The following is a 27,293-nucleotide window of genomic DNA, read 5'->3' as shown; positions in this document are numbered from 1 at the left end:
TCGCGTGTTCCTTCCATGGGTGAAAAAACACATAAAAATACACATCGGGAATAAAATACTAAAAGTGGACGTTAACACGAATCCTCAGATATCGAATTTGGTTCATGGTCTGGTATTCCTGGTATTTTACCACCCCGTCCTCTAAGTTTTTTCCAGCGGTCGCAGCGGGGCCATGCATAACCGGATAGGTCCCTGTCAATGAACAAATGGAACATGGTCCTGATTGCGCTTGCGGTTTCGCAGATCGGGGCCTGCGCTGACGAACCATGCCCAGGCAGAATGTCCAAGTCGGTCGTACCAAGAGGCCAGCTGTACCAGTGAGGCTCTTGGTGGCTAGAATACCCCAAATATCGCTGCCCCACTCGTAGAATGACATCCGTCCCAAGCTCTTCTGCTTCTGTGTCAAAGCGGTATGCCTGCAGAATCACCTCTCCAGGAAAGCCCAGCATATTTTGCACGAGCCAGGCGAAGTCGCCAGGTACTCCATGCCAATGCCAGACAGAGCCAAGAATTATGTCTGGATGCGCCACCATCCACGACGAGTCTAGATCGAGATGGTCTTGACCCCACTTCGTTTTGCTTGATGTTGGAACCGGGTTCTATATATATTGGTCAGAACACTGCGCGGTGTCAAAAGAATGAACATACGCTGGGGAGAGCAGACAGAAATGATTCATATGGCTTTGCCATATCTGCGGTTAGGCGGGGGTACACGACGTAATTTTTTGTGGTAGAGAAGTCGAAGACAGTAACATCTCCAAAGCAGTCTCCAATGACCATCAGTCCCAGTACCTCGTCGAAGTCAAGGATGCCGAGGCCATATAATGCAGGAATTTCAGAGTCTTGAAGGTCCTCAAAGATTGCGCTACCGCTCGAGGGTTCATCGGGATGTGGCTCTATGGACCTCTGAAATATTTGCAGTGGGTGCCGGAAGATCCGAGCTACAGCATTGCCCGCTGAGATCCAAAGCATTCGCTGACAGGAGGCGCCGACGCATAAGCCATACATTAACGGATGTTCGATCTCCGGTTGCCCCGGAAAAAATTCTGATTCCGGTATGGGTGGCGGGACGGGAGGCTGGACGAGGGTTTCGCGACTAAGACTGACCTCACCCTTGTGGCCAGAAGCGAGTGAGATCATATCGATTCCCTGGGCTGAAAGCGCGACGAGTTGGAGTGGATGCGAAAAGTTTGATGACGGAGGGCAGGCAGCAACTTCAGAGATGGAAGAGGTTTCAATGATGCTTGAGAAGGAGATAGTCTGCTGAACCATGTCATACAGCTCGATGCAATGCGAGCGGACAATGACCAATTTGGTTCCCCAAGTTACCATGGAGTGTGGTACGCTCTATAAAGTCGGTCAACAGCTGAGGAGGAAACCAATAACACGTACCCTGCGAGAAGGAACATCAAGTCCACCTGGGGGTGGTTCGATGTCAAGCATCGTGTCGTCCCTCCAACGATATAAATGCGGCACATTGACCCCATCTCGTATTCCACAGCCTACTAAAGCTCCAGAAAGCATCAACACATGCGAAGACCGTTCCAACCGAGCAAGCTCGCGTATGACATTGTTGCCCTTGCGCTTGCAGAGAGTGACAATAAAAACGATCTGGGCTCTAACGACTTTTTAGCCACGCAATTAGAAGTTGGAAGAGTGGACGCACTCGAGACCCAGCGCTACAATGATTTCTCCGTTTTGTATCTCGGCTTTCCCAGTTGTAACACGACTCGGAAGGTAGACGTGCGCCGTGCCACTTGTTGAAGGGTCAGAGAGGTCGTAACACGACAGTTTGCTCTCGCAGTTGTCGGAGGCTGCAACGAACAGCCAGTTGCCCGCAACCAGTCGCAGCCAGGTTACCGAAAGCGCGAGATTGAACTTTGCAAGTGTCGCTGGATAGGTTCCTCCGCTATCCGTTGGCTCGAAGGTCATTCGGTGCACAAGATATTCGAGAGTTGGGGCATCTAGTTGGTCGTAGTTCTCCACATAACATGGAACAGGCACTTTGTTGACAATTAAACGACGCAGACGCGTTGACCACAGAGACCGAGCGCGTGTTAGCGCGTTAAATCTACGACAAACCTAATGGTGGTCAGCTGCAGTTCATCCTATTAGGAAGCGTTGCACGCACCTGACGAAGATTTCGGGTGGAGCGTAAGTTGAGCTCTAGGTCAATTAGCAAGAGGACATCGTCGTTCAGGTCAGTAAGCCGCATATCAGGGCCAACAGACGCGCACTCTGACTTGCCTAAGTGAGAGGGAGCAGATATATAGTTGACAACCGGCAAAGATGAAGTCAAGAGGCAAGTCAAGAGCAAGTTGTTGGCTTTGCTGTTCCACAATTTACTTGCTCGTAGTCTCAGATGATACTGAGATCTACTGAGTTCTGGTCTACGATCGAAGTGCGAGATGGTTCACAGAACGACTTACACGAGCAGTTCACGCGTTCACAAATCATGGTAATATGGACAAGTTATTTTCATTTTCATTGTTTCAAGATGGTGGATTTAATCGACCCTACGAACGTCCAACGGGGTTGAAGATGGAACATCGTGTCACCCGCCGCTAGAGCCGAGCAGCGTTGGTGGGTAGTGGTGGAGCGACCGACAAGACGACATCTCCGCGATGACTGCGGGGTTGTTGGCTGGACATCGACCAGCTGGCGCGGACCATCACTTCAGGTCGCTTACTCTGCGGCAAGGAGTTAGATGGGAGATGGAGCAAATGTGGGGAATAACGGACTGGAACGAGCCCTCATCTTTCTGCGTTTGCGGCGGAGTCTCCTCGACCTCTTTTTCTTCCACTTCTCTCTCATTTTCTGGGAAAAGACGAGATCAGCGACGAGACGGATGAAGAAAACGCGAACGCACCTGGTGGTCAAGAGAAAGATGATGTTGTTTGGCCTTGTGATGACCGAAGCTGCTATACACCAGCACGTGACGAAGAACTGTCTTCAGTTTCGGCAATTTGCCATCAACATAAGCATCAACATGCCGGCCAAACGGAAGGTCAGAGTTCCTCCCTCACTACATGAAGAGCTTCAAGAATATACCTCGCTGCTCCGTGCTCTCGGCGCAACAGATACGCTCTCTGTGGCAAGAAACATTGCCCATGCCCCACCAAACCCGAAGCGCCGAAAGATTGTGGCCAACATTGAAGAAGACGACCGTGGCGAGGGAAGCTCTGCATTTGTTCCAGTCGCTGTAGAGAAGCCTACACGCACTGCAAGTAGTTCGACTCGCTGGCCGCGACTCCTCGGGGATGTCAACCTACCAACGTTTGGATTTGCCGACGAGATTGGTTCAATCGCACGTCGGTGTTTGCCCGCAGACGACAACACCGACCTCAATGAAGAGCTTGAAGACATTCTGCCACCGATAGTTGCTTCTGCCGAGGCATTTCTCTCCTCGACACTTGCTCTTCTTGCCCACTATACTCCCCCTCGACCACAAAGCATGCAGAATCGTCTGAACCCGCTGCGTTGGCAGGATGTGCTAGAAATCATGGCTGCATGTGGCGACGTCGATGCGACGTGAGTTATCTCTTTCAGACCGAATAATGCTCACAAACTGTAGAATGATTTCGAATGTGAAAGTACGACTGGAGTCTATCTATGGACCATACGAAACCAATGCGATTGAGCGCCTGCGTCTGCGAACTATGGAGCCTCCGCGCGCTCAAGCTGCGCTACAGTCAGCGGATGACGCCTTGTTCAAGCCCTGGGGGGAAAGTATGTTCTCCAAATATCACTATTCACTTTCGCTTACCCAGCTGTAGGTCCGCATCCACTTGTTGCAGCAGATGCAGAAGACTACTGGGATATAGAAGAACCGGATGTCATTCCCGAGCAAATCCTCGACGGCGACGAGTTGAAATCCGTTACGAGTCGTTCCCACTCCCCACCGCCACGCTCCTCTTCGCCATTTGACCGTCCAATTACTCCCTCTGAGTCATTCGCCGGCGAAGAAGATGACAAAGATGATGACGACGAAGAAAACAGTGATTCTGATTCCGCCAGAGACGAAAACTCTTCTCCCAGTGAACATTCTTCTGCATCGTCCACAAGAAAGCAAAGCAAAGCCCCTTCACCGAATGATCAATCTTCGGAAGGAGACCAAGACGAAGAAGAAGAAGCAGAAATGGCAGTCTCGGAAACAGAGCCAATTGTGATTTCAGACGAAGAGGGGTTTACATATGACCCCAAAGCCTCGATGTACACTCAAGACGACGAGGACTCGTCTTTTGACGAAGGGAAGCCGCGTCGAAAATCCATAGGGCGGTTTGGAGGATATTACTAGTGGCGGTGTCGACTGGGCAAATAAGCGTTTACCTTTTCATTGCATTGCACGTCGGCTACATATTGACAAGTCCTTGTGCGTGTTCAAACATGGTTCAAATCGCTGGTTGTTCAATCCTGTTAGGTACAATGTGTCTCTGCCGTTCTAGATCTTGTTCTATTACTCGAATAACGCCGTATACTGGCTGGTTTGGAGCCCGAAACCCATATGGTGCACGGGTTTCTTGTGAACAGGAAATTTAACAACCTGCTCAAGGGAGTCATTCGGTCTCCTTTCCGATGGTACAATCCAAAAGAGAGGTCCTGTAGGCACGAGCAGTACACGCCGAGCCCAGTGCAGGTAGAATCCATCCACAGTTGGGACAGCTGGGTTGATGAGCTTACCCGCAGGAATATTGAGAGTACCATGGGGAACGCTGGACAACGGGATGGATGGAACGGCCCCAAGCAGTAGCCCGTTCCGCCATGGCGCTGGGACGAGGACTCCAGGAATATCAAGCCCTAGGTTCTTGACTGTCATTGGTGGCGCGACGGTATTATTGACCATCCAGTTGCCATGGCCTTGTGCCGCATCCCACACCTCCCAGTACACGAAATCGACTCTGTTCATGACATTTACTATCACCAATCTGGCATAGTGGGCCCCCGGCGGCGCCATAGGCGGAGCAGGAATATCATTTCCATTAGCTATCGGCCCTGCTGCCGGACCATCGGCCAGAAGGTCGTTGAGATGGAAGCTTGTGACCTGTTTCCCGAGCTTCGAATGAGAGACTGACCCATAGAAGGACAATCTGCCCAGAGCCATTCTGTCTGTTGTATGGGTGAAGGGCACTGGAGGCTGATGTTTCGCTTATAGTTGGACTCGGTGACTGCCCTCCCCTTTTATACCCACCTCTCCGAATTTATGTGGCCAATGGCTCGGACTCATATCTTGACTACCAATAGCGACAACGGCGTATACGCCACGCGTGAAACTGGTTACTTGTCACCCGCTAATAGAATTACGCCACAAGGACGAGGCAACTTAAATATGGGGAGGAGTTTCTGGTTTACGAATCCAACTTCAACCGCAATCCTGAATTCGCCAATGCCAGTTGTAGCTCTACCCAAGAGATATGCCAGTCTATCGTCCAACTTCAAGTCAGGGGAGCCTCCCTATTCAACGGCCGAGGAGAACACCGTTTCGCAGACCATAGAGAGTGATGCGATGTTTGGAGTGGGTTTTTCTATCATCTGTACCAAAAATTTAAAGCTCATGAATATCGCTACAGGCCCAATTTCTTTCAAAGGAAAATGAGAAATATGTGGCTTATGAGACCAACGTAGCCGCAGGGGACGATCATCCGCCACTTTACATCTTGATTTGGCGGAATAAGCTTGCCGAAGGCAATGGTGTATGGAATTTTCAACTCTCGAATCTCAGTAGAATTGGACACGCAACCGCAGTGGGCGACAGCATTGTGAAGGACTCTCTTCATTCTCTTCAAGAACTGAATGTTCTTGGATTCTCCGAGTCAGAGTATGTTCTCATTGAATCCGTGTGGCTCATATAATGGTTTTGAAAGGAATTCCGACACCCCAGATATGGAGATGTGGGTATACTCTAGCACCTACTCCAGCCCTTCGGGACAATTTAGCGACCAGTTCGCTTCCTATGCCGCGGCCGGCAGCACCATTCAAGGTAAATATCCTGGAGGACAAGACACCTGGAATTTCAAGTTCCCCCCATGGCTTATTCCCGTTGATCTCCCAGTGATGCATTTGGAGGAAAATGCGCCCGGATATGACCATGCCGCCACAGAATCCCAATCAGTTCTGCAGACTCCTGAGCGCCCTGGCCGAGCTCGTACATGAGTTACCTAGATATGTTTTTTGCTTACCAAGAATAGCACTCAAGGAATAAGACTTGAATGAACCACCGTTGACGTTGATGTCTGATACCATCTGATGATCTTCAGTGCTGTGACTCAGAGATGTATGACATTGACAGCCAAACCTTACAACAACTAGTATGCCGCCAGTGCGTTCCATCCATGACGAGGTGGGTCAGCCTTGTATATGTTCAATCTTGGAGTAATTGTCTGCAGTTATACCTCACCCACACCGGCAAAGACGCGGAATACTGGAAAACTCACGACCCAATTGACCTCCCGAAAGAATACTGGGCCGCCTATAACAAGCTGATTGGGTTGCCAGAGGACTATGTCCCCAAAATAATCCCCCATACTGAGGAAGCGAGGGGGAACCACATGCTCGGGGTGTGTACTGGCTGTTCCCTACTCGCGCGGTCCTTACTGTCCACCAGGCTCGATGGACAGAAGGGAAGCCTATGACTCTCACTCGCATTGGCAAAAGCCAGTATCATCTCTTACACTGGACGAATTGGGTTGGCGCTGACGGAGGTGTGGTCAACTTTCAAATTGTGCGAAAGGGCGATGAGGCGAATCCCATCGACCCCAAGGCTAAGCGGATCAAGGTCACACAGATGTCTCCGAAGGGACACCCTTTCAAGTTCTATGAGTGTGCGGCGTTTGCACCCGACGCGTCGAAAATCTGTATCAAGCTGCCCGGAGCGCCACTTTGGGAGTACATGTTTCCGTTCAGATGGCCTGACGAGCTGGAGGCGCTGAAGCGTACTATTCCCCACACCTGTTGCCCTCCTGACTCCGACTAAGGCTCTCCTGTGTACTCATCCGTTGCCTCGCGCTATCATCACCGTGTTTTCGATCGTTTTTCACAAACTATATGCCTGTCAATCGTTCCGACACGCCCAAACAGGCTCAAACGGCATTTGCAACGGCATCTCGAGTCATTCGTGGGGGCACGTGATCGTGTCGCTTGTTGCATGACATGCCCGCTCGGCCAACAGCTGTACCTCAAACACACTGGGAAATTGCTGGGAAACCTGCGAAGTATTGGTATCACCGCACCGATTCCGAATGGAAGTCTCAAGTTTCTGAAGAGTTCTGGAAAGAGCATGCTGCAGTGATGAAAGCCATGGCTCCCAAGCCAATTCCAGACACTGAAGAAGCAACAACTAATCATTTGCTCGGGGTATGAATTCCAACTCAAGTTCAAGCTCACAATACTCAATGTCTGGTACCAGGCGCCGTGGGCACCGGGGAAGCCTATGACCCTTATACGCATTGGGAAAAGTCAATACCACCTTCTTGTGTGGCACCTATAGTGCCCGCTTATCCCCTCTAGTTAGAGGGGCAAGGGGGGGGGGGGTTCTCCCTCTAACTAGAGGGGTTTAACGCGATTGCCTATGCTTTCTTAAACTTCCTTGTGAGTGTTAGTGGACATCCTGCTCAGCGGAGGCCCAAGTCCTCAGAGGTTAGTGGACTCATCATGAGTGTTGGTGACACTACACTCGCGGCTATCTTCCTCAGCCATCAAACCTCTTTCCAGCTGTGATCCCGACACTACCCGACCCCCCGCCCACTGTCCCGATCTGATGGCGCATCAAAAGATCAAAGTTGTGCGCTTCATTTAGATAAGCCTAGATATATCAATAAAAATTGAATATCTAAAATATTAAGGAAGATATAAGACTTTTGATCTAATGATCTGCGATCATAAAATCAAAATTGTAAAGAAGGTAATTCTAGCCAGTAATGTAAAGAAATCAAGTTGAAATTCATTCTCTCTAATAAAATATAGGCTTATGATGTATGTAATATGTTCACTGAAGTTAGTGGACAACATATGTATATAGATAGGTATATAGGAAGTTTCTGGACATATATCCATACTATAGGTTATTATGACTATTCATATACCATATTGAAGCCCTTTCATAATGATTTCATTGAGCAGTTATCTACTAACTTTTCTAGACACGGGCTACAAGTTGGTAGACAGATGTCATATATAGTAGTAGGTAGGGTAGGTTCATATATGCTACTAAATGATCCGGATATTAGATACTAAATTTAACGAGGTATAATGAGATTATAGATTCTATAATGCCTTTCCCTCTCTAAAATACCATAGAAATAGCTACTGCCACTACTATGAGTATGCTTTCTTGAGTCTATAACTAACTCTATCACGCAGGCACTATATGTAGTAGCAGTTCATGAGATGTAGCATATCATAATATCTTCACTGAAGGTGTCCACTAACTTCCTAGATACAGAAGTTAGTGGACACCCAGTCTATATTAATCAGTAGGTATAGGTTATGTACTCTACTAGATATCTTGGATATCATGTACAAGATGATATATGATGATGTACTATCCCCACTGTATCATAGTGGCCCAACTTGGCTAGTGTGTCCACTAACTTCCAGGGTACAGAAGTTAGTGGACACTCAACTCAGTATATTAATCAGTATGTATAGAGATACCCTAGCAGATACCTTGAATATCATGTACATGATGATATATGATGGTGTACTATCCCCATGTATCATAGTAGCCCAACTTGGCTACTGTGTCCACTAACTTCCAGGGTACAGAAGTTAGTGGACACTCAGTATATTAATTGGTCTATACTGGGGTATGTACCTGGCCAGATACTTGGTGTATAGGATAGTATATGGTTGTGTACTACGCTACTGTATCATAGTATCCCAACTGGAGGTGTCTACTAACTTCCTAGGTATGGTGTCCACTAACTTCTATACCTAGGAAGTTAGTGGACACCTCAGTATATTAATTGGTGTGTGGAGGGGTGTGTACTTTACCACATACCTTAGTATACAATTGGTGTACAGGATGGTATATGGCTGTATACTACCCCACTGTATTATAGTATCCCAACTGGAGGTGTCCACTAACTTTAGTACCTAGTGTCCACTAACTTCCATACCCTAGAAGTTAGTGGACACCCAGTCTATATCAATTAGTATGTATAGGGTGTGTACTCTACCAAATATCTGGAATATGATGTACGGGATGATATATGGCGGTATACTCTCCCCACTGTATCATATGGCCCAACTCAGCTAGTGTGTCCACTAACTTCTATACCCCGGAAGTTAGTGGACACCGGCTGTATGCTTCAGGCTATATACATCTATTAAATCCTGTGAGTTTCTCCTGAGGATAAATATAGTATTGCTCACAATAACTTTTGAAAGTCAGTAGAACCAATTAGCAGTGCATAAATAATTCTGTAAAGCTCAAGATGTACTCTCAGGTTGGAAGTCCTAAGTGTATCATATATATCTAAGTCAATTGTGATTTTGTTGAGAAACCGGGCGCATGATTTTATTTGGAATTAGATTTGACCCAGTATTGCTCCTGTTATTGACCCATTGATGTGCAACGACATTTTTGTTAGTGGACGCCAAACTATTATTGGTGCATAAATAATGGTCTTAGAGCTCATCTAAACTCTCAAAACAGATGTACTAGGTATACTAAACACATCTATTTTGATTCTGACTTTGTCAAGAAAATAGATACATGATTTTACCTTGGTTCAGAACTTGAATTGCAAAGGCATATTACGTTCACACTAATTTTCACGTATCTCTCGGAATCGCTTACATATTGATACACATCATCGGGCATGTATTCGAATCAATATGCTGCAAACCCCATACGATTTGACCTAGTATTGCTTCTGTTATTAACCAATTGATGTGCAACGACATTTTTGTTAGTGGACGCCAAACTATTATTGGTGCATAAATAATGGTCTTAGAGCTCATCTAAACTCTCAAAACAGATGTACTAGGTATACTACACACATCTATTTTGATTCTGACTTTGTCAAGAAAATAGATACATGATTTTACCTTGGTTCAGAACTTGAATTGCAAAGGCATATTACGTTCACACTAATTTTCACGTATCTCTCGGAATCGCTTACATATTGATACACATCATCGGGCATGTATTCGAATCAATATGCTGCAAACCCCATACGATTTGACCTAGTATTGCTTCTGTTATTAACCAATTGATGTGCAACGACATTTTTGTTAGTGGACGCCAAACTATTATTGGTGCATAAATAATAGTCTTAGAGCTCATCTAAACTCTCAAAACAGATGTACTAGGTATACTACATACATCTATTTCGATTCTGACTTTGTCAAGAAAATAGATACATGATTTTACCTTGGTTCAGAACTTGAATTGTAAAGGCATATTGCATTCACACTAATTTTCACATATCTCTCGGAATCGCTTACAAATTGATACACATCATCGGGCATGTATTCGAATCAATATGCTGCAAACCCCATATGATTTGACCCAGTATTGCTTTTGTTATTAACCAATTGATGTGCAACGACATTTTTGTTAGTGGACGCCAACCTATTGGCACATGAATAATGTCTCAGAGTCCATCTGAACTTCCAGAATAAGTATCTGGGGTATAGTACACATACACCCATGGATATACCACCAGGCCTATGTATTTTAAGGTATTATTGCTTCTGTTATTACACAATTAATATGCAATAACTTTTAGAGAGTTGGTAGACATTATCCAGGCTTAGAGGGTTTAACCGATTCTCTAGCCATATTGAAATAGGCAAGCACAATAACATAGTATGGTATATATTCCCTGGAAGAAACTCACAGGATTCCATAGATGCTCATAGCCTGTAGGATAGAGCTGTAGGTCAGAGTCAACTCATAGAATTTCAGGGTAGGTTCTGTCTGGGTCAGGGTCAGAATACATCAATGTCTAAACCTAGCCAAACCTGAACCCTTATATGGTCAACTAACTGGGTGTAATGTCTATTAACTCTGAGGAGAGATCCACTAACTTTGGTACCCAGAAGGTTAGTGGACATATTTCCAGTTGGGCCACCATGATACAGTGGCATAGTGTACCACTATATACTATCCCATACATGGTATCCAAGGTATTTGGTAGGATACACCCCCCTCCTATACACACTGATTGATAGACTGGTGTCCACTAACTTCCGTACCCTGGAAGTTAGTGGACACAAGATACTGAAGTTAGTGGACATACTACTCAAGTTTTATGATACAGTAGGGTAGTGTACTATGATATACTATCCCGTACATGATATTCAAGATATCTTGTAGGGTATACACCCTGTACATACTAATTAATATACTAGGTGTCCACTAACTTCTGGGGTATGTAAGTTAGTGGACACACTACTCAAGTTAGGCCATAGTGAGGTAGGACACTATCATAGGCTATCCTGTACATGATATCTAAGATATCTGGTAGGGTACATACCCTCTGTACACACTAATTAATATAGACTGGTGTCCACTAACTTCCGTACCCTGGAAGTTAGTGGACACAAGATACTGAAGTTAGTGGACATACTACTCAAGTTTTATGATACAGTAGGGTAGTGTACTATGATATACTATCCCGTAACATGATATTCAAGATATCTTGTAGGGTATACACCCTGTACATACTAATTAATATACTAGGTGTCCACTAACTTCTGGGGTATGGAAGTTAGTGGACACACTACTCAAGTTAGGTCATAGTAAGGTAGGACACCATCATAGGCTATCCTGTACATGATATCTAAGATATCTGGTAGGGTACATACCCTCTGTACACACTAATTAATATAGGCTGGTGTCCACTAACTTTTGTACCCTGGAAGTTAGTGGACACTAGATACCAAGTTAGTGGACACACTAGTCAAGTTAGACCACCATGATACGGTGGGGTAGTGTACCACTATATACTATTCCGTACATGATATCCAAGATATCTAGTAGGGTACACACCCTCATACACACTGATTGGTATAGACCGAATACAGAAGTTAGTGGACAGGGGCTTAGTAGACACCTCTGGTTGGGATAACATAATATACCACATATTGTGCACTACTACCACGTATTGTGCATATATGATAGAGTAAGTAGTTATGGACTCAGGAAAGTATACTTGTAGTTGTGGTGGTAGCTAGTTCTATAATGCCCTTTTATCCCCTCTCATTAGAGTGGAAGGGCATTATAGGATCTGTAACATCATTACCTCTTTAAAGTTGGCATCTGGATCATGTGGTAGGGTATATAGACCTACCTACTACTATGGTATCTGTACATACTGACAAATATAGGTAAGATGTCCTCTCGCTCTGCGCCTAGGACAGTTAGTAGATAACTGCTCAATGAAATCATTATGAAAGGGCTTCAATATGGTATATGAATAGTCATAATAACCTATAGTATGGATATATGTCCAGAAACTTCCTATATACCTATCTATATACATATGTTGTCCACTAACTTCAGTGAACATATTACATACATCATAAGCCTATATTTTATTAGAGAGAATGAATTTCAACTTGATTTCTTTACATTACTGGCTAGAATTACCTTCTTTACAATTTTGATTTTATGATCGCAGATCATTAGATCAAAAGTCTTATATCTTCCTTAATATTTTAGATATTCAATTTTTATTGATACATCTAGGCTTATCTAAATGAAGCGCACAACTTTGATCTTTTGATGCGCCATCAGATCGGGACAGTGGGCGGGGGGTCGGGTAGTGTCGGGATCACAGCTGGAAAGAGGTTTGATGGCTGAGGAAGATAGCCGCGAGTGTGGTGTTACCAACACTCATGATGAGTCCACTAACCTCTGAGGACTTGGGCCTCCGCTGAGCAGGATGTCCACTAACACTCACAAGGAAGTTTAAGAAAGCATAGGCAATCGCGTTAAACCCCTCTAGTTAGAGGGAGAACCCCCCCCCCCCTTGCCCCTCTAACTAGAGGGGATAAGCGGGCACTATAGGTGTTGTGTGGACAAACCTCGCGGGTCTCACCGCCGGCGCGTACAACTATCAGATCGTGCGAAAAGGCGACGAAGCGAATCCTATAGACCCCAAGGCGAAGCGGATCAAGCTCATCGATGCCGTATATAACAAACCCATTACGCTCTACAACGGCGCGACGTTTGCGACGGACGGCCTGAAAATCCGCATCCACCTTCCCGGAGCGCCTGCTTGGGAGTATCGCTTTCCCTTTAGATGGCCTGACGAGTTGGAGGCTTTGGGGCTGACTATGGAGCACACCTGCTGCGGGGAGTGACATACAGATAGCTGAGCGTGTCGTACTGTACTGAGATCAATTCGGCGATCATGTGTCCGCGACAGATTTGTCAGCGAGCGAAGTCTTTCCCGAACCGTGACATCCACACTGTTTTCTCTTGGAGTTGTATGATGAAATGCAACCACTGCTTCTTTCGCTCGGTCCATAGCGCATCTGCCGGCGGGCAACGGGCCATAACTTTACAGACGAAGAACGGACAAACCACGACGGCCCTCAGGCAGCAGGCTCACGCTTGAAGATTCACTCGATATTGACCTTCGGCTCATTCAAGTCGCAAGTGTTGTGCGGCTCCTGCATGCTCAGTGCAAATGGAGCTACTCGCTGAGCCTCGCATTGGCGAGCCCAATGACACTTATCATTGCTTTGTCGGTCAAGGCGCAAACGGTAAACGTCGATCAACGGTGCTTTGAACAACTCAAGACCATGATTGCGACTATAAGAGCTGCTCAGTATGGGCCTCCTTACACTCAACCACATCCTCTCCCGCACATCGTCGTGCAAAATCTCTTGTCAAAACACTACGAATACTTAACTCAATTCAACTTGAACAGGTACGCATTGTCCTAGCTGGTGGCACATTAGTAACGGCCTCAACAGAAAAATGTCGTACTACGAAGAATACGATGAAAACGCCCAGTACATCACTCAGTACGAGCGAGACCTCTACCCTCCCCCCGCTTTCGCACAATCCCTACGGAAACTTGCCGGTCAAACCGCAGCCGTTTACTCGTCGTCTCCCTCAACCCACTCCAGCGGACAAGCTCGAGCCTCCGCCTTTGCTACAGGAGGCGAAGTCCCGCAGTCGCAGCAAGTCTCGCCATCGTGACGAGCCTTCAGCTACGGAAGGTCGATCCAAGTCACGCTCGCGAGACGGACGACATGACCAGTCTGGTGGTCATCGCTCCAGGTCGCGGTCCAAGGCAGACCCAAGCCGCAACCGTGATCCCAGTGCCTTTGAGGCGCCTCCTCCGATGCCTAGCCTCCCTCCGATTTACAAACCTCAACCATCACAATCCTATGCGTCATCTAATGTTTCAAACGCGACGTACTATGGAAACGAAGGAGGCTACAAAACCGTTGCGTCAAGCAATGCGTATTACTCCCCAGCAGGCTATCCGGATGTAAAGAATGGACCGCATGATCCAGAGGCCACCGACACCCCCATTGTGGGCGGTCTCAAGCACTACCGAGAGCTTTTGGAGCGGGAAGAGCGGGAGCGTTGGGAATCCGAAAAACAACGGAAGCGATCTAAACGCCGTTCGCGGTCTGTTGGCGATTTCGCCAACTATCGGACGGGCGACGAGCTTTGCGCTGAACCCGTCATCATGACGCAGTCTCCATACCAAGAGCCACAAACTCGGACATCAAGCAAAACCAAAACCCACAAAAGACACGTCGAGGCAGCCCCAGAATCTCGAACCAGTCAACGTAGCCGTCGTGACCTGGCGGCCCCTCAGCCTCTCCAGCTTGAGAAGAGCAATGGGAAGACTGAGATCAAGAACACGTTCTCCAAAACTCTCGACGAAAACACTCTTGGCCTTTCCGCCCACAACCAGGACCAGCATTTTCACCAGCGTGAGGCCAAAGTCTCTGCTGCCAACGCCCAGCCGTTGCCTTACGGCCAATATTACGTTTCCGCCACGGACCCCCACTCCAACCTATATGCTCAGCAAAACCCCTATGCAAACCCGATATATAACCCAATGATGGCCGCCAGCTCGGCATCATTGTACTATGCCCAGCCGCGCTATTATGGCGAAAATGCGCCGCCTATGCCGCAGGTTCCAGTCGAGTATCGTCAGAAGCGGCGGGGCTTCTTCAAGCGTCTTGTTGACAAAGCCTTCTGAATCTTTTCATCTGCCAGTATTGTTTCCCGCGCTGCGTTAAATAAACTACACACTCATTTTGGATTATTTGGGGATTGCCGGTGGGCAATGGACGCACACTCTTTTGTACATCTTGGAAAAATTCGATCTATTTTGCCTAAACATGCGATTCCCGGACTACACATCGAACAGCTCAAAGGTTGCAATAACTTGTCGTATGTGAGGGGACAACGAAATTTTTCGAAGAAGTCAATGGATGGTTGTATTCATCTGGGCTGCAAGGTCGGGATCGAAGGGAAGTCGCATTATATGAATTCATGGTCCAGATACCACTTCGGAGGTCCTTCAAAATGGAGCTGCTGTGCGATCCGCTGGATTTGTTCCTCGTCATAACGATCTTCGGGCATCGTTTGGTTCGAGTCGATCCAGAACAGCCGGTCTAATGCATACGTGGTGTCATCCTTTGGGTTGAGAATATAGACGACGGTCATGCCGCCTGTGATGCCTAGATGGCGGGCAAAAGACGGACTGACACAACTGACGGTGAAGCCTGGAACAGTTTTGCCATCAGGTCCTACAACTTGGCGGTTGTTCAGCTCGGCCCATGCGACGATCAGGTCCATCTGCCGCTGCTCGATGCGCCAGCCGAGACGAATGTCCGCCAAAGGCTCGACGTCGCGATCAAATCTTTCAGGGAGTTGGTATGGCGAATCGTGCAGCTCTTTCACGGCTTCATAGATCTACAATCGGTGGGAGAGTCGGCGGGCGGCGCATGAAAAGAGTTTAAGAGAGTACCGAACCTCTTCTATGTTACGAGGGAAGGATACTGTGCCCCGTGTGCTCCTATCGCAAGCTGGTGGCCATGGCATCTGGTTGGTTTGATTTTGACTTGTGATTCATTCAGGTTTTTCGTTGCAGAGTGCTATCTGAGATCATATTTCAGGCTAAATATGTATTAAATTAGTACAAAATCAGAAATTTGACATGAAAGTTTTGGCGTTCGACTTGCGTTCAAACTTCAAAGGTTTACAACTTGCCCTTCAACTTGTCGCATAGCCAGTCTGAGTTCTTTCTTAAGCACCACAACAACATTGTTCGAAGTGGGGTAGCCATTTAAATTGACAGTAAGTCTCCGACTAGCTCCGACTAATGGTCTGTTTCAATTTCGACCAGCAGGCGTGTCGGTGCGCTAAATGCCCATGTGTTTATTATAGGGTGCTGTGAATTTTGAATTACTCACACCTGTTTCGAAACAGTTTCGAAACAGGTGGCCCGGGTTAGGTAATTGTCTCGGCCCGCACGCCGCCGCCGGCCGCCAGTGATCAAGAACTGAGGAATGTTCTTGGGTGGGTGTCAAAGCCGGATCCGAGGGGCTGGGCCATGTGATGTGTGGTCTCTGGGCCGGCCAAGCCGGGCTCCGGGGCGCCGCAGCCGTGACAGTCACGCGCCGGGCCTGTTTCAAAACCGCTGTCGACCCCAGCGGAATTCAAAACTCACGCCTGTTTCGAAACCGTTTCGAAACGGGTTTCGAAACGGCTTCAACTCACAGCACCCTAGTTTATTATTTGATAGCTTATGGATTGACCCTGCGGAAGGTAAAGCGCAGCGTATCTGGACCACTGGTATAACATCTCTGAAGCCATTCACCATGTTCGAACTGTACCAGAAAGAGATCCCTGCCCTGTGGGTACAATATACCGTCAATATGTCCGCGACTTGACCTTTATGTAAAAGTCCTACAGAAGAGACGGAATCCCTTCTGCCACCACCTCCGCCACACTCTGATGCTGGGTACTTCTACGGGTACAAAATCATGGAGGACTTTGACCGAAAGAACACAACTCACCTTAAGCGGGTCTACCAGATCGAGTGTGCGCCTGGCATATGTAATCTTGCGCGTCTCATCTTTTTTTTTTTTTTTTTTGTGGCACGTTAGGTAGTAGTAGACAATCGCTTTCGCTCCCCAGTAGCCTGCCGTAGTCCTCTCGCGAGATTCCGTCAAGCGTCCCAGGCCGACATCTGTCGGTCATCCACCACCCGTGAGTTGTGAGGCGGGGACTTGAAACCCCACCAGCCGGATCAAACCACTCGAGGAAATGCGCTTTCGCACTGGGCCCTGAGGCATCTAGTGTGGGGCTGCAGCTTCAACGGACTCAAGGCGTGCAGAAGGGAGTTGGCCCTTCCGATCACCACTCATCATCGCCAGTCTCAACCGACACCCACTAAAACCCCGACCTCCCTTGACGTTGGCCAGTCACTCGGGAGTGCTTTCTCGTTTTTCAAACAAGTTTTGCGGACTAATGCCTTTGGGATGGCCTTCTTCCCATACTTGTTTTCGTTGGTCATTTCTCTGTCCATCTGCAGCCTATTATTGATTGACCAGCACCACTTTCTAGTTATCTCTGTCTCCGATGCGGGGTCTTTCTCGTTTATAACTCTTTCGTTTCGGAGTTTCCAGATAAGGTGTGCCGACTCCGATATCAGAATCCGGAACAGCCTTGTGGCGCCGTCGTCGGCCTTGTCAATCCATTCCGCATGCCATGATTTGGCCGGACGTGGGTGTTGGCAACTCACTCCCTGTTTTCATCTCCCACAGCTTGCTGGCAAGCTCCCAGACTTCTTTCTGGCCCGGTGCTTCACACTGCGTCAGGATGTGTCTCATTGATTCATCCGCGTCTCCACACCGGGGTTCCTTACATGTTCCTTTCCATTCGTGGCCAGGTATGTTGTCCCAGTGCTTCCCCACTTTATAGCCGTCGTGAACTAACATCCATAGGAAGAATCGGATATTCCTCGAGATATCCTTGTGTCTTATCGACTTCCACACCTTTTTATCGGATACCTCTTCTGCTCTTTCATCCGTGGCCGCGCCGCGGGCCAGCGGTAGATTCCTCAGGGTCCCGGCATGCGCTAGCTTCTCCTGGTACTTCGGTGTGTCCATCTTCAGCATTCTTATCATTCTCATCGCTGACGACTGGGTCAGCATGTTTAGTTTTGCTCCGCTCAGCCTCAGGTCTTCGACTTCATAGTTTCTTATCTCATCTGGATCGCTTTTCATGGCGCCCTCGCTCGCCAGAAGATCCGCCGCCTCGTTTCCTTCTATCCCGCTGTGTCCTTTCACCCAGCGGAAGGAGGTTTGCGCTCGGCGTTGTCTCAATCTCATCAAGGTCAACTTCGCCAACTCGCCGTTAGCCACTGTGAGGAAGCCGCTGTCTTCCCACCTCCGCGCATTCTTCGTCATTCCATCTATGGCATACTTGGAATCACTTAGTATTTCTAGCGGTTGGTCTAATGGGCACATTTCGGCTGCTTCTTTAATCGCTGCTAGCTCACCAACTTGGTTAGATGGTTTCCATTCAGTCGGTATCCTCAAGGCTCGGTTCCTCGGGTCGTCGGGGCCAAAGAAAATCCCTGCGCCCGCTCTTGCAACCGCTGTACCATTCCCAACGGCGGATCCGTCTGTGTACACCTTTTGGGGGTCTTCGGCCTCGTTGTCGCGTGTCGGCTGCCTATTCGGAGCCCTCGTGGACACGTTTCTGGCCCCGTATTCGAATATACGGAATACATCCGATATCGTTCCCCGCGTCGTCACGTTTGCATCAAACCTCGCTACATCTTCGTCATCTTCCGCGGGTTCACGTTCTTCGTCCATTTCTTCCCAGGTTTGGGGCTGGGCCACTCTTGGGTCCCACTTGTCCTCGAGTTCATTCAGCATATCTCTTGCTTTGGTGTAGCACTTATGTGGGTGAGGGCATTTGGCTATTGCTTTAGTTATTTGACATGATGCACACCTACAGTCTCTTCTCGCGGTATGCCGGGCGGTTTGTCACACGGGAAATTCAAAAATTTCTTTTCCCTCTTAAACATGTATTGAATGTACATATTTAGATATATGTTTCCTCAACCAAGAAATATGATATATTAATTATTTCATAAATGACTCTTCTTTATCAAGCTTTCTGTAAGAACAAAAAGAATGTCTTTCACAGGGATGGAAAAGTTATTGAAAAGCTAACCTTTCCATATGGCTTTGGATACCCCTTTCTGTGTACTATAAAGTATATATTTTCACTCATTTCAAAAATATGTGGTTTATATTCCTCTTTATTTGTGGTATAAAAGACGATATTTCTGCCATTTTTAGAAAGGTCTTCTTTATATGCACCTTTGTTAGCAGATAGAAAGAACATCTTTCAAGACAAAGAGAAAGGTGTGCTTTTTGATCGCATGAAAGGGGTAAGGAAACATCATCTTTCTGACTTTTTCAGAAAGATGCTCTTTGTTCTTGTATGAAAGGGGAAACAAATGATGTCCTTTCTGCAAAAGATATAAAGATGTTATTTTCATTGACATGAAAACATGAATATAAATAGCTTCTTTGTGAAAAAAATTAAAAATATTTCCTTTCTGCGACAAAGAAATAGGTATACAAATCTGTATTGAAAAGATGAACTTTCAATTGACATTTCAGTTTTTCCTGAAACAGGTCCTTTCCATACAAGGGAAATATCTTTGAAAAGCAACTATTTATGCTAATTCAGATATATGATCTTTCTTCCCTATAAAAAGAAGAATTAAAATGTTTACATTAAATTCATCTTTTAATGGGAAAAGAAAGTTTTGAATTTTCCCTGTGTGTAGTTTCTTTGCGAGCTCTTCTGCGTCGCCCACCGTTCGGATCCTGTGGCGACTTTTCAAGCATTCGACTACTGGTTTCGGCTTATTATACACCGCCGCGTCTCCCCGCACAAATTTATGGTACCATATCGGCATCGACCTTTGGATGTCGCGTGACACAGCGATGGCCTCCAATCTCACCCCATACTTCTTTCCGATATGTACCATCCGGTGCAGGTCTGTTCCAATTTTCTTCTCGGATGATTTCGGCCTCCAATCCTGTAGGTATGGGTTCCTCAGCGCGTCCCTTTTATGTATTTGCTTCTCATTGTTTGCAGCGAAAATCTCGTCTGCCAGGTAGCACCACGTCGGTCTATCCGCATCTAGGTTCAGGTAGTGCTTTAGCCACATAACGGAGATTGCTTCATTTCTGGCGTAGATATCAAGCAGCTTCCTACCGCCCATCTCAATTGGTGCGTACACAGTTTCCTGATTGATCGTGACTCTCTCTTTCTCGGCCCAAATGAAGTTTCTAATTCTTTTCTCCAGCCTTTTCTCGATATTCCCTGGCATTCCTTGCACTGTGGTGAGATATTGCGACACCTACCAATTCCACTTATCCTTTCATATTAGAATGAACGGCCCGCTGGGCTGCACATTCTAATATGAAGGGATGACCCCAAATGCCCTATGCTGCAATAAATACTCCAATAATTCTGCAACATCTCTAAGTTATCAAGTCCCTCAGCGCTAAGTCCCTTCTATGCTGCTAATGCTGCAATAATCCACTGCTATCTAAGTTAGTTTCCTAAATTGGCAAATATGACATAAATAGTGATGATTAGTCACATATAAGGTAAAGTTTCAAAGTATACTATATGAGAAGGTTAGATGGTACCTTAGAGACAATGTCACATAGTATGACAAGTGTGACAAACTCCAAAAAAGGAAATCTTGTCAGTTGATAGTGACATTTATTTGGTTTTGACTCTCTATATTATTCAATACATATTGGTGATCAAAGGCTGGTTTCAGCTATATATATGCTGTTATATAATGGTATAAAATGTCAGAGGTGTGACATATCTCCTAAAAAAGGATTTTTTTTTGCAGCTGAACAGCAGAATCATCAGAGAATGTCACATATTGTGACAAAATCAAAGTTGTGTATTTTGACTATATAAAAAACTTCCATGAAATAACCTACTGTGGCAGCTCAATAAATGTGTTAGCACTGACACATCACTAGGTCATATATAACTGATAGGCTGCTATCTCCATATCTGCTTGAGCCAAATGCATGAATGAAGTACTAGGAGGAGGGGTTGCAAAATTACTATTGATTGATAAGGTATTTTGATCATTATGGTTGCATATGATTACCATATTAACTATTGAGTCATTAAAAAAAGAATATCTAGTACTTAGAAAATCTAAGGTGGCTAAGTTGTGAGTTTGGCTACTCTAATGTGAGCCTCTGGCGTTTATTCACTCAACTCCCAGTGAATATGGCACTGAGAATGCAATGCATTGACCCATCAGTGTCCTTTGATCTCCATCAGCCTTGAAAGATGAGCATATATCTCTGGCTATCTTTGGTGGATAAAGCTGGGATGGAGTTCATTTGAAAGGTATAGCTTCCTACTATCTTTGAGCCTCACCAGTTATATTTTATGTTGCAATTACCTTGATCTATTCACTGCTAAGCATGCCTGAATACCAAATGAAGCAGTATTTTGCTGATATCTTGGGACTAAATGCATGGAATCTCTTGATCTAAGTTTATATGATGCCATGTGATAGTCCCCCACACCTCTACCCATTTCTAAGTCCACAGTAAGTTTGAGGGCCATTCAATTCCCAGAGACCTTAAGTGCTATATAACACAGGATAGAGAGATGCCAAAATGGTGGGGGCACCATTTCCTGGGAGGTGCATGATACCCTTACCAGTTGATGTACTCAAATCAACTACATTCACAAAGGTCATCATATAGTGAACTCATCATTTTTGGGAGAGATAACACTGATAATGATACTGTAAGAGATCCAGAATAGCTATGGGGTTGATTCAAGTGCTAGACAGGTTCATTTGAGGGTTTATACCATCCTACATCCAAGTTTTGGATCATACTGAAAATTATTTTCTGACCAGTTGTAAGAGCGAAGAGACTCTCTTTTGCTCTATGGGTACCTACCCTCTCTTCAGCTACCTCCTGTAACACATACCAGAACCACAACTAATTATAGTTCAGGGTCCTAGTACACATCCAAACACCCCCATACATGCATCTTAATGTCTAGTACTCAGCCTCTAGACCCCACTATTCATGTAAACCAGTTCTGCACGCAACCTGTCTTGGAATCTTCACCTTAATTCATCTTCTAAGGATATATAGAGACCAATCAGAGTATGTGGGTATCTATATATGCCTCATGGACTGAACTTGATGTAGTTTGATCCATAATCAATTAGCAGATCATGGCTGTATTGCCAGTATGATGTGTAGTACTATTTATCAGTATAATAGGGAATAATAAGATTTTCAATGCATATAATGTGGTGTGAGAAGTTTAATCTCATTGGGGGACCCCTCTGTATGCTTCCTACTCTTATTTCATTGGGTACCTCTCACTTCTCAGTGAGTTACTGGGAGATTGATATAATATGATATATGTTATATATACTGGTAGAAATGATACTTGAAATTATGGGGGCCACTAGATGTGAGATAGACATCTATTAGACCAGAATGCAACTTGGATCATGCTTATCCGTGGATTCTTTAGCAAGATATCAAGGGATCATTGTGCCTAGGTAAATTTAAAATATGAAACCTAGAAAAAAACTCGTATAATATTATGATCTCAACCCATGGAACTATAATTACATCAGGACATCCTATGCCTTGATAATTGGCTACCTAGTAGGACAACAATCATCTGAATTCATGTAGACTTAGTAAAGATATTGCAGCATCAATGCATGTGATGAATCATCATGAGATGATATAGGTATAGTAATAAGATTTTATTATCAAGGATAATAATCTTATCATTCAGGTACCCTTGATAGTGCTTCAATGACTTATGTAAGTTGTGTACTTCAAGAGATCAGGTATGGATCAGCTAATGATTGGCTAGTGCTAGCACAATTATTCAGCTGGGACAATACATAAGTCATTTAATGAAAGTTGTTTATATAGTCAAAATACACAACTTTGATTTTGTGATGATCTGTGACATTCACTGATGATTGTACTGTCAAACAGCAAAAAATTCCTTTTTGGAAGTACGTCACACTATGTGACAAATGTAGCAGGCTGACTGAGGACCTGACTTAACCCAAGTCTGGATAGGATTATATAATGCAATCATATACCACTGTCACATCTGGTTGTTTACGTCCTACGGTACATAACTTATTCATAATCATCAACTGACAAAGTTTCATTTTGAAGGATTTTGTCACATACATTATACTTATACTATGTGACATTGTGACCAGGACAACTGGATCTGACATTCTCATATAGTATACTTTCAAGTTGTTGCTTAAGTAGAGAAAGTATGACTATTATCACTATTTATGTCATATTTGCCAATTTCGGAAACTAACTTAGATAGCAGTGGATTATTACAGCATTAGCAGCGTAGAAGGGACTTAGCGCTAAGGGACTTGAGAACTTAGAGATGTTGCAGAATTATTGGAGTATTTATTGCAGCATAGGGCATTTGGGATCATCCCTTCATGTTAGAATGCGCAGCCCAGCGGGCCGTTCATTCTAATATGAAAGGATAAATGGAATTGGTAGGTGTATTGCGACATCCCACCCACTGTCAGGGGAACCTCCCTTTCGGCCCGGAGACGCGCCCGATTCCAGTCCGACTCCGGTTCCGACTCCGGTCCGGCCCTCCATCTCGCCCGCACAATCACCGATCCGTCAACACCCTCCCGACGGTCACCCTGGGACCTCGCCTGCGACGCCGCCCAAGCCTTCTGTGCCCGACAGCGGCAGCTATGGACAAGCAGTATATAGTCAGCTACCTAGCAGGCGGACCCTTAGAGTTTCTTCTCTTCGGATCCTCCCCTGCTAGGTCAGCTTCATTTGTATTTGCTTACCAATGTTCACTCTTCGGATCCTCCCCTGCTAGGACCTTGATCTCAGGCCTCCGGGGTTGCCCTTACAGCAGAAGAAACTCTCTACGGGATCAACCGGACAAGATTGCCAGGTTCGGCGCTGACTCAGGCTCGAGTACGAGTCCGTTCCGCCCTCGTCACCGCCCCTGCCACTTGTCCCCTCCTCCTCTACTCCTGTGGTCCCCGCACCCGTCATGCCGTCCGGAGTCACTCCTACCACAGACGCCCGGCTGGACTCACTCGAGGCGAAAATCGATAGCCTAACTGAGGCCCTTGCTTTACTCACCAACCAGGCTTCCGCTGCCGCTGCCGCCGCTAATAATGCTGGCGGACCCCAAACACCATCGCCGGAGACGTCGATTCCGACTCCGACTCCGGTCCAGGGCGACTCCGAAGCCCTTTTTGGCGACATCAACCTCGCCCAAAATTGGTCTTGCGACCAAACCCCCCGTTCACCTTCAACGGCGACCGGAAACGGCGGCGCGTTCCTCTACGCGGTCCGCACCTACGCCCGCCTTGCCCCTGAGGCCTTCGTGGTCAACGGAGAGGCGAGCGAGGAAAAGGCCGTCCGCTATGCCATGTCGTTTATGGCAGAAGGACCCGCTCAGCAATGGGCGGAGCGCCACGGAAGCAAAGCCCCGTTTCCGTTTCCGTCCTGGGGCTCGTTCGTTTCCGAAGTTTCGACTCCGGTTTGTCGAGGAGAACGAGCAAGATCACGCTCTCTCCAAGCTGGAGACTTCCGCCTATCACATGGGTACAAAGGATGTCTACCAGTACACCGACGACTTCGAGGACCCGATGGACCTCGCCAGATTCGAAGACGCGCTGGTCAAGGTGACCAAGTTCCGCCACGGACTTGACCCCTTGATCAATAATGGAATCACGTCCTCGAATGACCCCCCGGACCTCCGGGATTACCTTAGCTGGCGCACCCGGGCCTTCCGTCAATACGAGGCCCTGGTCCGGGCCAAGCTGATCAAGTCAGCCGCCCCCAAGACGCCTGGCGGTTTGATTCGGACTCCGTTTCCGGTCAACCGCATCCCGGCTCCGGCCCCTTTCCGCCCGGTGGCTCCGGTCGTGCCACCCGCGGCCCGCGCCCCCGCTCCGGCGCCTCCAGCTCCCGTCCCTATGGAGTTGGATTGCACCAGGGCTCGGGGTGCCCCTCGTCGCGCCTGCTTCAGGTGCGGCGACCCAAACCATCTCGCCCGGGATTGCCCCCTCCCCGCCAATGTCCGCTCGATGGACATCCTCGACGAGACGAAAGACACACCCTCTCCTGCCCCCGCCTCGACTCCGTCTCCGACTCCGCCCGCGACTCCGGTCATCGTCCTCCGCCGCCTCACTGCCTGGGAAAAGAAACTGCCCAAGCAGTACACCGTTGCTGCTGCCCCTGGGGCGAACTCCCTCCACCTCCCGTTAGAGCTCGAGTCCACCACCAGCGCGCTGAAGCTCTCACTCTCTGGGCTTGTCGACTGTGGTGCCACCTCCAACTTCATTAACACGAACTATGTCGCTCGGAATGGCATTCCGGTCCGCACTCTTGATCAGCCGATTCCGGTCTTCAATGTCGACGGCACCCCTAATGATGCCGGCTCCATCAAACAGATCGCGGACTTGGTCCTGCGCTACAGAGGCCATGCCGAACGAGTTCAACTGGCCGTCACCCATCTTGGCAAGCAAGACCTCATCCTGGGGTATTCCTGGTTGCGGAAACATAACCCAGAGATCAATTGGGAAACCAAGGAGGTCAAGATGACACGGTGCCCCCGCAATTGCTCGACCTGCCGTGAGGAAGAGTGCGTCGAACGGACCGAGTTGCGGCAACTCCGGTCGCTTCAGAAGCGTCTCCGCTCCGGCCCGTTCCCCTCGGTCTGCGCCATGGACCTTTCTGGGTCTGATGACAGAGACGATTCCGTCTCCGGTGACGACTCCGGCCTGCCTGATCTGGACGCCGGACTCCGACGACGATGATGAGACGATGGTCAGCTTGAAGATGGTGACCGCATCTTCTACACCTCGTTCCGCCCCTCGGAGGAGATACGCGCTGGCAGTACTGTCTCGCAACGCCTGGCCGAAGCCTTCGCCAGGAACTCCGCCCCTCCGCCCTCCGAGATCCCGGACTGGGCTAAGGAGTTCCAGGACGTCTTCAACAAGGAGTCCTTCGACACGCTACCGGAGCGGAGAGCCTGGGACCACGCCATTGAACTCGTCCCCGACGCTAAGCCCACCAACTGCAAGGTGTACCCCATCTCGCCCCCTCGAGCAACGCGAGCTCGACGCGTTCATCGAGGAAGGGCTTTCGACGGGCCGGATTCACCCCTCCAAGTCTCCGATGGCGTCTCCGGTCTTCTTCGTCAAGAAGAAGGACGGCGGACTCCGCTCGTCCAGGACTACCGTGCTCTCAACGCGATGACTGTCAAAAACCGGTACCCCCTTCCGCTGATCAACGACCTCATCAACCGGCTCAAAGGTGCTCGTTACTTCACCAAACTCGGCGTCCGTTGGGGCTTCAACAACGTCCGGATCAAGGAAGGTGACGAGTGGAAAGCGGCTTTCCGGACTAACCGAGGCCTGTTCGAGCCCTTGGTGATGTATTTCGGCCTGACAAACTCTCCCGCGACGTTCCAAACGATGATGAATGACATTTTTCAGGACCTCATCCTCTCTGGAGACATCATGATCTACCTTGACGACATCTTGATCGCCCATTCCGACCTCCGGAAACACCGGCAGATTGTCCAGGAGGTCTTACAGCGACTCCGGGAGCACAAGTTGTACCTTCGAGCGGAGAAGTGCGACTTTGAAAAATCGTCAATCGAGTACCTCGGAGTCATCATCTCCCACAACCACGTCGAAATGGACCCCGTCAAGGTCGCAGGCGTCTCCGCTTGGCCGACTCCGGACAACAAGAAGGATGTTCAACAGTTCCTTGGGTTCGCTAACTTCTATCGCAGGTTCATTCGGGACTTCTCGACCCTTGCGCGCCCTCTTTTCGTGCTCACCAAGAAGGACCAGCAATGGACTTGGGGCGACGCGGAGGCCTCCGCGTTCCAAGCGATCAAAGAACGGGTCACCTCGGAACCGGTCCTGGCGATTCCGGACGACGCACGGCCTTTCCGACTCGAGGCGGACAGCTCTGATTATGCGACGGGGGCGGTTCTTTCACAATCCGCCCCGGACGGGAAGTGGCACCCTGTAGCATTCTATTCTAAAAGCTTAAATGATGTCCAGCGCAACTACGAAATCCACGACAAGGAGATGCTCGCGATCATCCGCGCACTCGAGGAGTATAGACACTTCCTCGAGGGCGCCGCGCACCCTGTCGAGATTTGGACTGACCATAAGAATTTGGAGTACTTCAGGAAGACGCAGCACCTC

At 47.6% G+C, this 27,293-nt stretch overlaps 6 protein-coding genes across 6 annotated transcripts; 4 read left to right on the top strand and 2 right to left on the bottom strand.

The window, feature by feature from the left end:
- Positions 1 to 71: 71 nt before the first annotated feature.
- On the bottom strand, positions 72 to 2,215 carry MIND_01194900 (F-box domain-containing protein; the record flags this gene model as incomplete). Its single annotated transcript, XM_037368459.1, has 5 exons — positions 72 to 599; positions 649 to 1,347; positions 1,393 to 1,618; positions 1,667 to 2,082; positions 2,132 to 2,215. The coding sequence occupies 5 exons, from the start codon at positions 2,213 to 2,215 to the stop codon at positions 72 to 74; spliced, it is 1,953 nt and encodes a 650-aa protein (XP_037215385.1).
- A 774-nt stretch (positions 2,216 to 2,989) lies between these two features.
- MIND_01194800 (uncharacterized protein) lies at positions 2,990 to 4,297 on the top strand (the record flags this gene model as incomplete). Its single annotated transcript, XM_037368458.1, has 3 exons — positions 2,990 to 3,531; positions 3,575 to 3,729; positions 3,777 to 4,297. The coding sequence occupies 3 exons, from the start codon at positions 2,990 to 2,992 to the stop codon at positions 4,295 to 4,297; spliced, it is 1,218 nt and encodes a 405-aa protein (XP_037215384.1).
- Positions 4,298 to 5,383: 1,086 nt separating this feature from the next.
- MIND_01194700 (uncharacterized protein) lies at positions 5,384 to 6,150 on the top strand (the record flags this gene model as incomplete). The annotated part of the gene is made up of 3 exons (XM_037368457.1): positions 5,384 to 5,512; positions 5,568 to 5,815; positions 5,862 to 6,150. The coding sequence occupies 3 exons, from the start codon at positions 5,384 to 5,386 to the stop codon at positions 6,148 to 6,150; spliced, it is 666 nt and encodes a 221-aa protein (XP_037215383.1).
- A 148-nt stretch (positions 6,151 to 6,298) lies between these two features.
- Positions 6,299 to 6,970, top strand: MIND_01194600 (uncharacterized protein; the record flags this gene model as incomplete). The annotated part of the gene is made up of 3 exons (XM_037368456.1): positions 6,299 to 6,337; positions 6,384 to 6,554; positions 6,602 to 6,970. The coding sequence occupies exons 1-3, from the start codon at positions 6,308 to 6,310 to the stop codon at positions 6,968 to 6,970; spliced, it is 570 nt and encodes a 189-aa protein (XP_037215382.1). The 5' UTR covers positions 6,299 to 6,307.
- Positions 6,971 to 13,955: 6,985 nt separating this feature from the next.
- Positions 13,956 to 15,179, top strand: MIND_01194500 (uncharacterized protein; the record flags this gene model as incomplete). The annotated part of the gene is made up of 1 exon (XM_037368455.1): positions 13,956 to 15,179. The coding sequence occupies one exon, from the start codon at positions 13,956 to 13,958 to the stop codon at positions 15,177 to 15,179; it is 1,224 nt and encodes a 407-aa protein (XP_037215381.1).
- A 284-nt stretch (positions 15,180 to 15,463) lies between these two features.
- On the bottom strand, positions 15,464 to 16,039 carry MIND_01194400 (uncharacterized protein; the record flags this gene model as incomplete). Its single annotated transcript, XM_037368454.1, has 2 exons — positions 15,959 to 16,039; positions 15,464 to 15,898 (listed from the first exon to the last, which is right to left on the bottom strand). The coding sequence occupies exons 1-2, from the start codon at positions 16,025 to 16,027 to the stop codon at positions 15,464 to 15,466; spliced, it is 504 nt and encodes a 167-aa protein (XP_037215380.1). The 5' UTR covers positions 16,028 to 16,039.
- Positions 16,040 to 27,293: the final 11,254 nt, after the last annotated feature.

This window comes from Mycena indigotica (genome assembly GCF_014461135.1).
Source record: "Mycena indigotica strain 171206Taipei chromosome Unknown Mind.scaff0011, whole genome shotgun sequence".
Classification (NCBI taxonomy): domain Eukaryota; kingdom Fungi; phylum Basidiomycota; class Agaricomycetes; order Agaricales; family Mycenaceae; genus Mycena; species Mycena indigotica.
The sequence above is the reverse complement of the archived record's forward strand: the minus strand, read 5'-3'. Positions and strand labels throughout refer to the sequence as shown.